The sequence below is a fragment of the Vicugna pacos genome, chromosome 27, assembly GCF_048564905.1.
Source record: "Vicugna pacos chromosome 27, VicPac4, whole genome shotgun sequence".
Taxonomy (NCBI): Eukaryota; Metazoa; Chordata; class Mammalia; order Artiodactyla; family Camelidae; genus Vicugna; species Vicugna pacos.
Genome location: NC_133013.1, coordinates 18,317,896 through 18,331,716, shown reverse-complemented (window position 1 = coordinate 18,331,716; position 13,821 = coordinate 18,317,896). Strand labels below are relative to the sequence as shown.

At 51.3% G+C, this 13,821-nt stretch overlaps 1 protein-coding gene across 1 annotated transcript; it reads left to right on the top strand.

Moving 5' to 3' along the window:
• Positions 1–390: 390 nt before the first annotated feature.
• PLIN1 (perilipin 1) lies at positions 391–12,943 on the top strand. The gene is made up of 9 exons (XM_072951183.1): positions 391–472; positions 1,139–1,197; positions 3,928–4,132; positions 5,834–5,916; positions 7,160–7,424; positions 7,743–7,915; positions 9,717–9,908; positions 10,339–10,584; positions 11,402–12,943. The coding sequence occupies exons 2-9, from the start codon at positions 1,150–1,152 to the stop codon at positions 11,741–11,743; spliced, it is 1,554 nt and encodes a 517-aa protein (XP_072807284.1). The 5' UTR covers positions 391–472; positions 1,139–1,149; the 3' UTR covers positions 11,744–12,943.
• The last annotated feature ends 878 nt before the right edge of the window (positions 12,944–13,821 follow it).

Here is a 13,821-nt window from a genome sequence, read left to right as displayed (position 1 = left end):
TATAGTAAGAAAAAATAGGGATGAGGGAAATGGGTTGAAAATGGTCCCGCAGTGTCCTCTGTGGAAAAGGAGCCAAAGATTATAAAACTTTATAGAGTTTATGAGTTTAACGATATATATATATCCCAACACCTTTCTAGAAAACAGTTTTTTGAGAACTGGGGGCCAGAAATGTGTTACAGAACAGATGTTTCATGACTCTGGAATAATAACTCCCCCAGTTCTCCTTCAGCTCTGCGATCTACCTCCTAGTTGGCTGCATCTCCTTCCAGAAGTTAGGATATGCCCAGGGGACCCTGGGTCAAAAATAACCATGACAACCGGCTGACCCAGCTTTCTCTTCCTGTCTGCCCTCCTCCAGCTGGGAGGTGTTAGTAGCTTTGCTTGTCTCCCCAGAGCAACTGGAATTGTTTCTGCTGGAGGAGACGCTCTGCAGCCTGGGCTCTGTGGAACTGAGGCAGCATCAGCTGGAGTAAGTTTAGAGGCCAGGGGCGGGGGGCAGTCCTGAGACATCTGCCTTACCTGGTTTGTTTCTGAGAGTTAAAGAAAATAAATTGAGGGTAAGGATCTCCTGGGAATTTTACTGAGAATGAAGAGGCTGCAGGGAAACCACTGAGGGAGAGATTATTCAAGGTGAATGACCAAGAGTGTAGAGTAAATATTCCGGGGCCACTAGCTTTTCCAGAACATAGCTGAAATAGCTGATTTTAAGAGTGACTACTTTCTCATCTGGTTGAGCACAGAGCTTGCTTAAAAAGAGAGGAATTAATGCAGAACTTTTTCGTTTAAAAAAAAAAAGATTATACCTGAAACTTCTTTAGTCTCTGTAGGACCCTCACTTAGCTCCTAAAGTTCATCTAAAACCGCTTAAAACTACTTTCATTTTGTGTTTCTTACTCTGCACCCTTGTAAGAAACATCAGTCTTGACAAGTAAGCTGTGGGGCAGTTCGTCTCTATGGGGCTCTAACGAATGGTCACTTGGCTGTGGCATTCATCCTCCAACACAATGCCTTCTATTCAGGAAATTTGAGCTCCCAGGTAGCCTGGGCCCCATTGGTGGCCATGAGCAGTAGGGGACTGGCCCTGTGGATCTCAAATTGAGGGCTTCTCGTGGACCTGTGACCCTCTGCTTTGCAGCTTGAAGAGCTATGATGGCAGTCAACAAGGGCCCAACCCTGCTGGATGGAGATCTCCCGGTAAGTAACGTGGGCTTGTATGAGGCAGTGGACAACTCGGGGGGGAGAAGTAGCTGGGAGAAGAGGTCAGGGGACTTAGAGCAAGAAACATCTAAATTATATTCACACTTCACTGACCATGATGTCTTGTTATTCTTACCCTTACTACCTTTTGCAGGAGGCTGTTAGAGGATGTGGGGTTGGGTGTGAGGGGTGCCTATTAAAACTGGCTGGGAGGGAAAGGAGAAGAGGAGAACCACTGAATTCTAAACCCAGATGCAGAAGCCCATGCTTTGTCCACCCAGGTGGAATATTCAGACTGAGCCACTGCACTCAGTAACTGCAGAGGCGGTGTGCATGTTGTAGTCTGTGTAAATGGTGCCTCTTGAGTTACACAGTGCACTGCCTGTGCTGCTGTACGTGGGAAGGAGGTAGAGGGACAGTGTGTCCAGTGTTGTGCGTCTAGCCTGATTTTCACTGTGACTCCAAGTTGTTTGACACTTTTAGGTGTACCGGATGCCTCCTGACAAGGCCTCTCTAATTAAGGCACAGTTAAAATAGTGAAGCTTAGAAACTGTGAACCCATACAATACCCATCTTGTCCCAAGTTAGGATTTAACTAACCTTTGCACTAGGAATCATCATGTTAAGTTTTGTATTGAATCACAGAACACAAAAAGCATAAAATGGTCAAGTGTGTAGTTGAGCCATCCTAATGCGTGGTAGTTTATTCCCTTACCAGGACTTCTCTCCCTCTTTGGCTTTGCCTAAAACAAGCCCTGAAGTCTCTGTCCAAAATGTTAAAGAAAACATTTTCTTGTTTACCGTCATAGTCTTCTTCTAGTTCAAATTTCAAGCTCACCTGCAAGACCAGAAGCTAAAATATTGTAGCTTCCTGTCTAGTGTACCTACAAGTCTTGATGGGTCCTCTAACTCAGCCCCCTACAAATAGAAGAGGCTAGGTCCTCACATCCAGAGAAGAACCATGCAGCAGTGAATATTCAAAGCCACAGAGAGAGCTGGAGCATCTGAGTCAGACTTGGGAAGTTTGTGTGAAGAGTTCTTGACATTCGTAAGAATAGACAGAAAAATATAATATCCTTCACTAACCCCAACAACCATAATCCATGGACAATCCTGCCTCATCCTCATCCCATCTATCCCTTGACCCTGTGTTATTTTGAAGCAAACCCCAGATATGCCTTTTCAGGCCTGAGTTGGAATCCTGGCTCTGCCACTTACTAGCTGTGTGATCTCAGGTAAGTCACGTCACATCTCTGAGTCTTTGTCTTCTGTTCAGCAAGGTGGTAGTAATAATGCTGACTTCAGAGGGTGACTGTTAGAATTAAATGAGGTCATGACACCAAAGCACCCCGATCAGTGCCTGGAGCATAATGACACTGAGTAAATGTTGTTTCCCTCTGCAAGACTAGAGTCCACATTTTTTTAAAACTCTGAAACTGTGTTTTTTCACTTATATTCCTAGGTGATCTGAAGTTTAATTATGTGGCTGCTGCCATAGTTAGAATGCATTAATAAGAGCACAGCACCCCAGTAATGAGAAGTGATGGTTTCAATATATCCCATATGTTCAGACCATACCTGGAATGCTGTCTTCAAGTTTGAGTGCTATATTTTTAAGAATGGCAACTCCAAACTGTAGTGTGGGCAGAGGAGGAAATCACCAGATCAGGGTGCTGAGCCATTTGTAAACTAAGTTAAGAACTAGAGCTCTTTAGCATCGAGAAGGGACCACTCAAGGGAGACATATTTGTCTCCAAATATGTGAAAGGCCAGCCAATGAATGATGAAATAGATTTGCTTGGTGTTGTTTCGGAAAGCAGAGGGTGGAGCAGTGGGTGGAGGTGGATTTCAGCTCAGCAACACTGTCCAACAAGGAGCATAAGCCACTCTGACCGGTGAGCTCCATCCAAGGAGACGTCCAAATACGAGCCTCCCAGAGGGACTGTGGGAAGCACTCTTGCTGCACAGGCCCCTGGAGGCCTAAGATTCTGTGATTCTGTGCAGTTGGGCAGATCTAAACTTGCACCTTCTGGTAGGTGCAGCCCTCACTGTGATTCATTTATTCGACTAACATTACTGTGCAAGCTTTAGGCTGAGCCCTGGAGATACCGAGATAACAGTCTGCTGGGAGAGAGACAAGTACACACGTGCCCAGGACAAGCACAGCACCATGTGACAAGTATGGAGACATTCCAGGGAGGGAAGTGATGGCTTCTGCTCTGAAGGAGGAGAGTCAGGAAGCTTCACAGAAGCCGGGATACTCAAGCCGTATCTTGAGGGAGTGGCATTTTACCAGACAGAAAGGACTAGGGGCGGGGAGGGGAGGGGAGCATCTCGGCGGTGGGACCAGCATACACAGACAGGGAGGCAGTCTCCCAGAAAGACCAGAAAAATGTTCAGCTGAAGCTTCCAAGGTGGACTGCAATGCTAGACAGGTCTGCTGGCACACTTGCTCTCTCCCATTAAGTTTAAGTGGGGTTGCTGCAAGGTGCAGTGGCATTTGGCCCCTGGCAGATGGAGAGTGCCTCACCAGCCTTCCAGAGCCGGGACTGTGACCAGGAGAGTGCCGTAGCCTGGCTCTTGTTTTTCCTGTGGGGCATCCAGAGACCTCTCTAGTCTGGGTTCCTCCTAGGTCTCCTGGACCCAGGCTAGCCCGAGTGGGCTGTCTTCCAGGAGGCGGGAGAAGGAGGTGGAATGACTTCAGTGCCTGCCTTCCTCCCGTGGCAGGAGCAGGAGAACGTGCTGCAGCGGGTCCTGCAGCTGCCGGTGGTGAGTGGCACCTGTGAGTGCTTCCAGAAGACCTACACCAGCACCAAGGAAGCCCACCCCCTGGTGGCCTCTGTATGCAATGCCTACGAGAAGGGCGTGCAGGGCGCCAGCAGCTTGGCCGCCTGGAGCATGGAGCCGGTGGTCCGCAGGCTATCCACCCAGTGTGAGTCCTTGTGGCACTCGGAGGCTGCCTGCCTGTCCACTGATGCTCACTGACTGCCTGCCAGTCTGTTTGCCCATCTGTCAGCCTATCTGATAGCTTGTTTGTCTGTCTGCCAATATGTCCGTCTGCCTTTTTGTTTGTCTGTCTGACTGCCTTCCTAACTGCCTACATCCCATTACATAGTCTTTTCATCTATAGATATAGATAATATAGATACAGATATAGATATAAATACAGATATAAATATTAATATAGGTCTCTTCTCATCTATAGCTGCCTCATCTATAGCCCAGCTGGCACTTTCCTAGGATGACAATGATGGGACAAAGGATTGGCAGGGGAAGGGATGAGCAGAGCTATGTGGGCAGTGATGGGAGTAGGGCCCATGGCAGACCACACACCCACTTTAGCTCCGAATCCAGCAGCAGCAGCAGCAGGAACTAGCAGAGTCTGGCTCAGGGGCAAGGGCAGGAGGCACTGGGGCTGGCCTGGCAGGACTGGGGGGAATGGAGGAGGAGGGGAAGCCTGTGGGGTCCAGCAGCTGATGGTACCAGCCCCATGACAGGGAGGGGCAGGAGAGCTACCAGTCAGGGAAGACAGGGAGGACCAGGAGCCGGAGGACCTTACCAGGCCTGCCCCTGCTCAGACTGTTCTGCTTCATTTGAAAATACAGTGTCCAAGGCAGAGCTCTTGTCGGGGCTAAGGGAAGTTCCAGAAGTCTAGGTCCTTCCACCGTCCTAACTAGAGAATCATGGGTATCTGAGGGGTCGGCACAGCAGACAGGAGAGGACAGATGTAAAGAAGACCTGGGCCTGGGCCAGCCTCCCTGCCTGCAGGCTCCTTCAGTAATTTCCCTAGGGCTCATTTTGCCCAATTGGAAGTAACCTGGGCTCTCTGCTGCTTGAGAATTTTGTGAAGAAACCTAAGATATCTGGAGAAAGAATATATGAAAGAGAATATATGGATGTCCTTTAAAACTGTGATCTCCACGGTCATGACCGCAGAGCTGATGTTGTCAGCAGCCCCTGGGCATCTCTCCCAGGAGCATTTGCGTCTTCCTGCTCTCACCCCTTTCTTTTCCCTGTGACCTGCTTCCCACTGTTGACCATCTCACTCCCAGAGGTTAAAAGGAAGGGCCACAGACATCTGAAACTCTAGACCAGCCTGTCAGCTCTAGAACTAAGCAGTGCCAGCCCTGCTCCCACCAAGGCCCATCCCAGGGCCATGCTGCCCCTTCCCCCTCACACCTCTGCTCTCCCCGCTCACGTTCACCCAGAGAGGGGACGGAGGAGAATAGGGGAGAGACCAGTATCTTTTGGTGATTCACATAGTTTCTGTCACTTTCTCCTCACGACAACCATGCAAGATTTGCCCACATTAATCCACATTTTCCGAAGGAGGAATCTGAGGCTCAGCCAGGGTGTGACTTGCCTGGAGCCACATGCTGGAGATGCAGGCTCTGGGCTTTGCGTGCAGCTCTGCATGACTCCAAAGTTTCTACTCAGAGGGAAGACATCCTGGTCCCAAGGAGTCACAGCTGATGGGGCTAAAGATGGCAGAGGGCCTCAGGTTCCCAGATGATTTGAAGGTAGCAGGCCTGGAGGTTTTGAGTGCTCCAGGGCACCTTCTTTGGCACAGAGGCCCCTGCTAGGCTCTCATAGTGGGATCAGGGCTCACTTCACCATGGCCTTTTGCTTCCAGTCATAGCCGCCAATGAGCTGGCCTGCCGAGGCCTAGACCACCTGGAGGAAAAGATCCCGGCCCTCCAGTATCCTCCTGAAAAGGTGAGCCCCTCACCTCTTCTCTAATGCTCCCACATACAGCTGTCACTGCCTCTCCGGGAAGGAGAGAGCATGGGCTGATGATGCCATGATTGTGAGTCTTTCGTTTCTGTGGCAAACACCCTCCAAGGCAGGTGACTGCTGCCTGCCCCTAAGACCACACAATGGGCTTCTTCCTCTCCCTGTGCACCAAATGAAAGCAGGCTTTCTGAAACCATCAGACATAGCCCAGAGGCAAACTCAGACAGGAGCTTGGGGTGGGGTCCACTGCTTCTGATCTCCCCTTTACCAGTTACCCTGTGGGCTTACATTGGACCATTTGGTGACTACAGTCACCTAAGATCATGGATCACACTCATCCGATCCCAGAATTGTAGTTCCATGGCCTCAAGATCCAACACTATATGGACCATGAGACTGAAAAAAATCACTCCACCTGGATACGTATTCATTAGGTATTTGTCATGGTGAGGCCCGTGTCAGGGGCTTTGGGGGGATACGTTTCAGTGTCAGACCTCATCCATCTCACTGACAAATTACCATCCATCCCACAAACATTTACTGAGCCCCGCCCTGTGCCAGGGGTCATAACATGTGACTTACAGATCCCTCTTCCCTCTCATTTAACCCTCTGGTCAGCCCTCTGGGATACAGGTGGGTTTCCCTATTTTATAGATGAGGAAATTAGTGACTTCCCCCTCACCACACAGCCTTAAGTGGAGGCCACATGTGAGCAGGTCTATTTGGCTCTGAGGCCTGTGCTCTTCACTTATTTTTTCCAGATAAAGGGCAACATCTTTGTCATTAAGGAGCTCCCAAGCTAATAGGAGAGAAAGACGTTATTTCAATGCAGAACTTGTAGGAAGATCAACCACATCTATGAGTCAATATAAATGCAGATAGGAATGTGAGTTCTGAGGGAAAGACAGAGGAGACAGCAGAGGAATTTAGAAGAGGACATGCCTTGTATGCATGTTAGGACAGGTTAGTTATCAAGGAGGTGGCCTTTGGGAAGATCTTCAAAGGATGGTTAGGATCTTGCCAGGCAGAAATGGGGTGCAAAGAAGCCAGGAGATCCAGGTGGTTGGCACAGGGAGGGCTCATGCTTTTTCTCTTTAAAGTTTAGCTTAATCAAAGTGCCCAAATATTGATGCCAGTCCCCTGGGCTTTTACATGAGGATTTCCTGAAGCTGGGCTTAGGGCCTGCCAGATCCACATGCCTAACTCCCCTCCACATTTCTCCCAGATCGCCTCTGAGCTGAAGGACACCATCTCCACCCGGCTTCGCAGCGCCAGGAACAGCATCAGTGTGCCCATTGCCAGCACTTCAGACAAGGTCCTAGGGGCTGCTCTGGCCGGCTGTGAGCTCGCCTGGGGGATGGCCAAAGACACTGCCGAATATGCCGCCAACACCCGAGCTGGCCGGCTGGCCTCTGGAGGGGCCGACTTGGCCTTGGGTGGTGTTGAGAAGGTGGTAGAGTTCCTTCTTCCTCCAGCCAAGGAAGAGTCAGGTATTTGTTGTTAGGGGGTCTGGCAGATCCACCCTGGGGACGGAGTCAGCCACCCATGCTGCCTGGGAATTAGCAAGAGGTGGCCAGGGCTCATCTAGCCACTGCTCTGGGACAGGGAGGGCCCAGCGAGATTTTCAGATGGACCCAACCTCATCTAGCCCCTCTCCCCATTTGCAAGTGGGGAAAGTGAGTTGCCCAAGTCACCAGTGAGCTTGTGGTGGAGCTAGGATGACCACCATCCATCCCTAGACACAATCCAGCTTTCCTCAGCCCCTCTCTGATCTGCTTTCTTTCCTTCTCCCTCAAACTCCTACCAAGTGCCTGCTCCAGGACACCAGCATTCCCAGAAACCTCCCAAGGCCAAACCAAGCCTCGTGAGCAGAGTTGGAGCCCTGGCCAACACCCTCTCTCAACACACCTTGCAGACCACAGCCCGGGCGCTGAAACAGGGCCATGCCCTGGCCATGTGGATCCCAGGTGTGGCGCCCCTGGTGAGTGTCTACCCTGAGCTCTAATTGACCCAAGGCTTGGAAACCATGTGACCCTCCCATCCCTTACCTGACTCTGCCTCCTGTCCTGGGAACATCCTCTCTTCCAACCTGGGCTGGGACTTTAGGTCTCAGGTGGGGGGTTGGGGTGGGGGTGGGCAGAGAGCTAGTCCTCTAGGATGCAAGGGGAGAGAAAGGACAGAACTTGAGCTGAGGGCAGTCCTGCTTGTTACAGTGGTCCTACCCCACCACCCACTTCTATCTATCTCTCCCATTTTGCCCCTGAGCCCCACCCCCACCCTGCCCCAGCCTTCATCCTCCCAAGCAAAGGAAGCAGAGACCCCCGAGTCTGCTCTCTAGGCACTAGGGAGTGTCACCTGTAAATAAGCAAGGCACAAACTTCCTTCTGTTAGGAAGACAGCCCCAGCTGGGCTGTGTCCCTGACTGCCCCCAGGGTTCTGGTTTCCCTTTGAGAGGCTTCTAATTTGTATCCCACTGCACCCAAGGTAAAGCTGCCTTTCTAGGCCCAGGCTTTTTCCCCACCACACCCCACACCCACCTCTTTGTGTATTTAGGAGAGATAGCCTGGATTTTTTTCATGGGAACTTTAGTAAAGAAATAAGGCCAAAAAACCAAAAGGAAATAAAAACAACATTAAAGCCAAAAGGTCAGCAAACAAGATAATCCCTTTTCAGCCATCATGGAGGTGGTATTTTTAAAAGCATCATCAGGCCTGGCTCATTCATTCAAGCAAATATTTTCTGAGAACTGACTATGTGCAGGTTTGGCAGCTCCAGTTGAGATACAGCAATAGTAGTTCTCCTCTGTCCCCTGCACTGGGGAGGGTGGTCACTTCCCCATGGAGGCTACACTAACTCCTCTGCCCTGTCCTAGCCCCTAGTGGGTGGGGCCACTGTACTGCACAACCTCAGACACCACTGTTCACATAGGAAATAATAGTGTCCTCTAAAGTAGTGTCACAAGGAGGCCCTGATTGTAGGGCTCTCTGAAGGTCTGAAACAGGCCAAGCTGTGCCTCTAGCTAGCCATGCTAGCCCACCTTCCCAGGTCATTTTCCTCCCATGGGACCCTCAGGCCTGCTTGATTGTTTTCACCCTTTATTAAAGATCTGCAGGGAGTAGCTACTAAAGCTAAACATATATATCTCCTATGACCCTGCAATTCCACCCAACAGAGATGAGAGATTAGGTCCTCCTAAAGACATGTTCAAAATGTTCCTATCAGCTTTACTCTTAGCCAAGAACTGGAAACAACACAAACATCCATCAACAGTAGAACGAGTAAATTGTGTTTTATTTATACAATGGAATATGGTGCAGAAATGAAAAAGAAGGAACTACTTTGACATTCAATAATATGGATGAATCTTCATGATACAACAGTTGAACAAAAGCTATTCGTGAAAGAAAACACATTGTATCGGTCCATTTACATGAAGCTCAAAAATGGACAACATCAAAGTATGGTGACAGAGGCCAGAATGTAGTCACCTTTGGAGGGTACGGAGGAGCATAGGGAGTCTTCTGGAGTGTTGAAAATGGTCTATAGCTTCAGCTGTGGTGATTACACAGGAATGTGTTTCTAAAAATTCTCAGAGCACCTCTATGTGCACCTTAGGGGGTGTAAGTTATCACTCCATAAAAAGTTTGAAGAACAGTCTACTGGGGCCAGGCCCTGCTCACCTGCCTCCACCTGACCCTGGGGGCGAGGGGCTTTGCCTGCTGGGGCTGTCTGGCCACTAGCAGGGGCTGTGAAGCCAGTAGCTGCTGCCTTCCCGCCCTCAGAGCAGCCTGGCTCAGTGGGGCGCATCAGCGGCCATGCAGGTGGTGTCCCGGCAGCAAAGCAAATTGCGGGTGCCCTGGCTGCACAACCTCACTGCCACTCAGGAGGAGGACCATGATGACCAGAAGGACACAGACGGGGAGGAGACAGAGGAGGAAGAGGAATCAGAGACTGACGAGAACAAGCTCAGTGAGGTAAGGGAGAGAGTGGAAGCCAAGTGAGGATGCAGGAGCCTGGAGGGGGTGAGAAGCAGAGGCACAGGGTGAATGGTGCCCCCATACCAATTCTGCAGCTGTTCCACGGCACCTCCCCAGGCCTAGGGATGTGGTACATGAGTACAGAACTCTTCACCTCATTCCTAAATGCCTAGCTAACAAAGTTCTTTCAGCTGACCCTCACAATAAGCCCATAAAATAGGCAAGACAAAGATTGTCATCCCCATTTTGCAGATAAAGGAACCGAGGTTCAGAGAATAGAAATGACCTGGCCAAAAGCCAGGCCGATAGTTTTTCAATTTGGTACCCATGTTCTTTCCCCTCTAGCTCTGGGGATGGTGGGAAGGGGAAGGGTTGGGGAGGTGCCGTGGAACAGCTGCAGAAGCACTGACCTTGCTCTGGCCCCCAGAGAGCAGCTCTGCCTGGCCCACAAGGCCTCCTGGGCAGTGTGGCACACACCCTGCAGAAGGCCCTCCAGAGTACCATCTCAGTCGTGACATGGGCACCTGCAGCTGTGCTGGGCACGGCGGGGAGGATGCTGCACCTTACACCAGCGCGTGCTGTCTCTTCCACCAAAGGGAGGGCCATGTCCCTGTCCGACGCCCTGAAGGGTGTTACTGACAACGTGGTGGACACCGTGGTGCACTATGTGCCAGTGAGTATAGAGACCTGTGGCACTGGCCTGAGACCTTTCCCCACATCCATCCTTCCCACCTGCTGCTGGAGAGGTCTCCCATCATCAGTCTGGGGTCCCCAGGGGGACAGCCCACACCCCTCAGCTCCTGACTGAAGGACCTGGCAGGTTTGCATGCTACTCCCTGGGAAGTGGCTGGAGGGTGGGTTGTGTTCCAGGGGACAGCAGCTGCCCCCATACCAATTCTAACAACTGTCACCAACAGGAAGAACCCAAGGGGTGTCAATACTATCACTTTGGGAATCCCTGGGTCCCTTTTCAGAGCAAGTTACAGGTCATGCAGGCACCAGGAGGGCCAGTCAGGGCAGGAGGCCCCTTAGAGTTGGGGGGAGGGGGTGTTACACAGTCACTCTCAGCAAGAGGCAGGCAGGGGTCTTGGCAGCCAAGTGTTCACCTAGGAACCAAACCAGAACCAGGAGTGGGTACCTTGACCCAAGCGGGGGCAAGGTGTGGGCTGTCCTTGTTCCACAACTCAGGCCCAAGGAAGGGTCAGGAAAGTCACAGACCTCCCACTAAGGGACCTCTGAGGGAGACCCGAGGGGTCCAGAAGCTTTAGAGGGTGGTTGTCTTCCTTGCCTTGGGGGTCTGTACTGTGCACACGGTCATTGAGGGCAGGACCTCAGTGGCCCCCCCTGCACCATCCGCTCCTGTCCCACGCCCCCGCCTGTGCCCCCCTGACAGCGGCTCCTGGGAGGCCAGGGCCCCAGAGAAAGCGGTGCGTGGGAGGTGCAGGGACGAAGGCCATGGAGGGGCTCTAACGCGGCTTGCCGGCCTTCAGCTCCCCAGGTTGTCGCTGATGGAGCCGGAGAGCGAATTTCGAGACATCGACAACCCGCCGGCCGAGGCGGAGCGCCGGGAGGCGGAGCGCAGGGGGTCTGGGGCGCCGCCCGCCAGCCCGGAGCCCGCGCCGCGCCCCGCACAGCCCCGCGGAAGCCTGCGCAGCGCTCGGGGCCCGGGCGCCGAGGATAGGGTGGAAGCGCCCGCCGCCCCGCGCCCCGCCTTCCCGGCCTTGCCCCGCGAGAAGCCCACGCGCAGGGTCAGCGACAGCTTCTTCCGGCCCAGTGTCATGGAGCCCATCCTGGGCCGTGCGCAGTACAGCCAGCTGCGCAAGAAGAGCTGAGCCCACCGCGCCCACATCCCTCCCCGCCCCGCGTCCCCAACCCCGCGTCCCCACCGAGGGCCAGGGCCACTGTCTCCAGCAAACAAACAGAACATACACGTCCAAGTGAGCCTTGACTTCTTCAAAGTAGTCCCCTTGGGTCCTGAGCCTCATTCCAAGGATGCTGACAAGGCACACATCATCTTTTGAGCATCCTTTTTGGCCTTAGCTGTCAGAGCCCGTTTTCGAGAAGCATCAGAGTAGCAGTCTGCTTTGATGCTATGCCTTGTTTTTTACCAAAAGATTAATTGCCTACCTTGACCTCTCACTTCTTCAACCAAATGTGTGGCCAAATGACATCTAACTGTTTCCAATATTTACATTCATCCTCTGTAGACAAATATTTGCCACCAGTGAGTAACGCGTCACCACTCTGAGGGTCCAAGCGGGAGGTCCTGACACATTTTTAAGCCCTGAGTGCAGAGATTCCTCTGAGTATGCAGGCTCTCAGCAGACTACTTTGAAGGGAACAGCGCAAAAGCTCTTGAGTATTTATATGCGTATTAGCATCACTTTCTGAGTCCCCTGCACTTTCCGCAGGCTGAGTCCTGGCCTGTGCTCTGTAGTGCCACCTCCCTGCTCACAGCCCCTTTTCCATTTCCACCCTTACTGCCTTCCACCTGCACATTCCCCCTTCCATCAGCCTCTTGAATGCTGGCGCCCTCAGTGCTGGGGGACAATGGTGACCATTCATTATCGACCATATATGTAGACTCTATAGCCACAGTTCATTCCAAGCCCTATTTTTGAAAATGCTAATATTTGGTCAATCTAGGAAATGCATACATATAATTTAAAAATTCAAACATTGCAGAAGGGTGTGTGCCTTCCTCTCTGAGTTCTCTGGTTCCCCGACCTCAAAACAACCAGTCTTTTGTGTATCCTTCCAGTTGTGGGCTGTGCATGTGGAAGCACACATGTATATACTCCCCAGTCTGTTTACACAAACTGTGGAATGCTATACTCACTGCTTTTTTCACTTAACAATACATCTTAGAAATCTTTATGTATTAGTATCATAAATCCTCCTTACCCTTTAATGGCCACATAGTAAGCACTTCATAATATAAATGTGCCATATTTGACTAAACTAGTTCCTTAATCATGGACTTCTAGGTTGTTTCCAGCTTTTTGCTCCTGCAAACAGTGCTACAATAAATGTCTTCATACAAAATGTTTCATGTAGATGTGTGCATATTCCAAGTAAATTTGTAACTTGGAACCATGACATGCCAACTGAAGGAAAATGTGCATTTTAAATATTGATAGATAATGCCAAATAGCCTTCCAAACCAAACTTGTTTTTCTTGTTATTGTAATCTGCAGCTGCACAGATAATTATGACACTTCCATCAGTCCTTTTAGACATCTATAAATACGCACTCATTCCCTATAGGTCCACCTCAGGTCCATGAACACCCTTTCAGCCCCTACTCTGTTGTACACCTAAGAGTCCAGTCCCTGACACTGACTCTGGGCCCTGGCAGATATTTATTGTAATGAGTCATTGTCCTTGACCCTTGTTTTTGGGAATCTGAGGATGCCCAGAATGAGGAGAGGGGAGGGTTGATGGACATACACATGGTCAGGACCTTGAACTGGCCTTGGCTCCCACACCCCACCCTCTCAATCCACACCACACTTAGCAGTTCCCTGGGGAGGGGGTGTGGGTCTGGCAAGAGGGGCCCTTAGAAGCTGATACGACGTGGCTAAGAAGACAGAGCCCAGCCTAGCTCTGGCAGGGCTCCCCTGGGCAGCTGCTGGAGAACTGTCCTCAGGCCTGGATGTGTAGAGAGAAATGCCCAACTGTCCTGGACCTCACCTGTCCCTGGAGCTCTGGAAAACATGCTCCTGACTGTCCATTCCTCCATACCTATGGCTCTGCCTGGGCCATACCCCTCTCAGCAAGCCAGGATGTTTGGGATCTCGACAGGACCGTAGTGATCAGCACACCTGCTTGCCAGGCTCAGACCCCTCATCCCACCCCAGAATGCTGGGGACCAGTATATGCAACAGGACAGCCTAGGAAAGAAACAATG

Bases quoted from the DNA above. Each gene is read 5' to 3' on its own strand.
- PLIN1 (XM_072951183.1), top strand. From the start codon at position 1,150: ATGATGGCAGTCAACAAGGGCCCAACCCTGCTGGATGGAGATCTCCCG. The intron at 1,198-3,927 runs GTAAGTAACGTG...CTCCCGTGGCAG, and splicing joins TGCTGGATGGAGATCTCCCG to GAGCAGGAGAACGTGCTGCA. The intron at 7,916-9,716 runs GTGAGTGTCTAC...TCCCGCCCTCAG, and splicing joins TCCCAGGTGTGGCGCCCCTG to AGCAGCCTGGCTCAGTGGGG.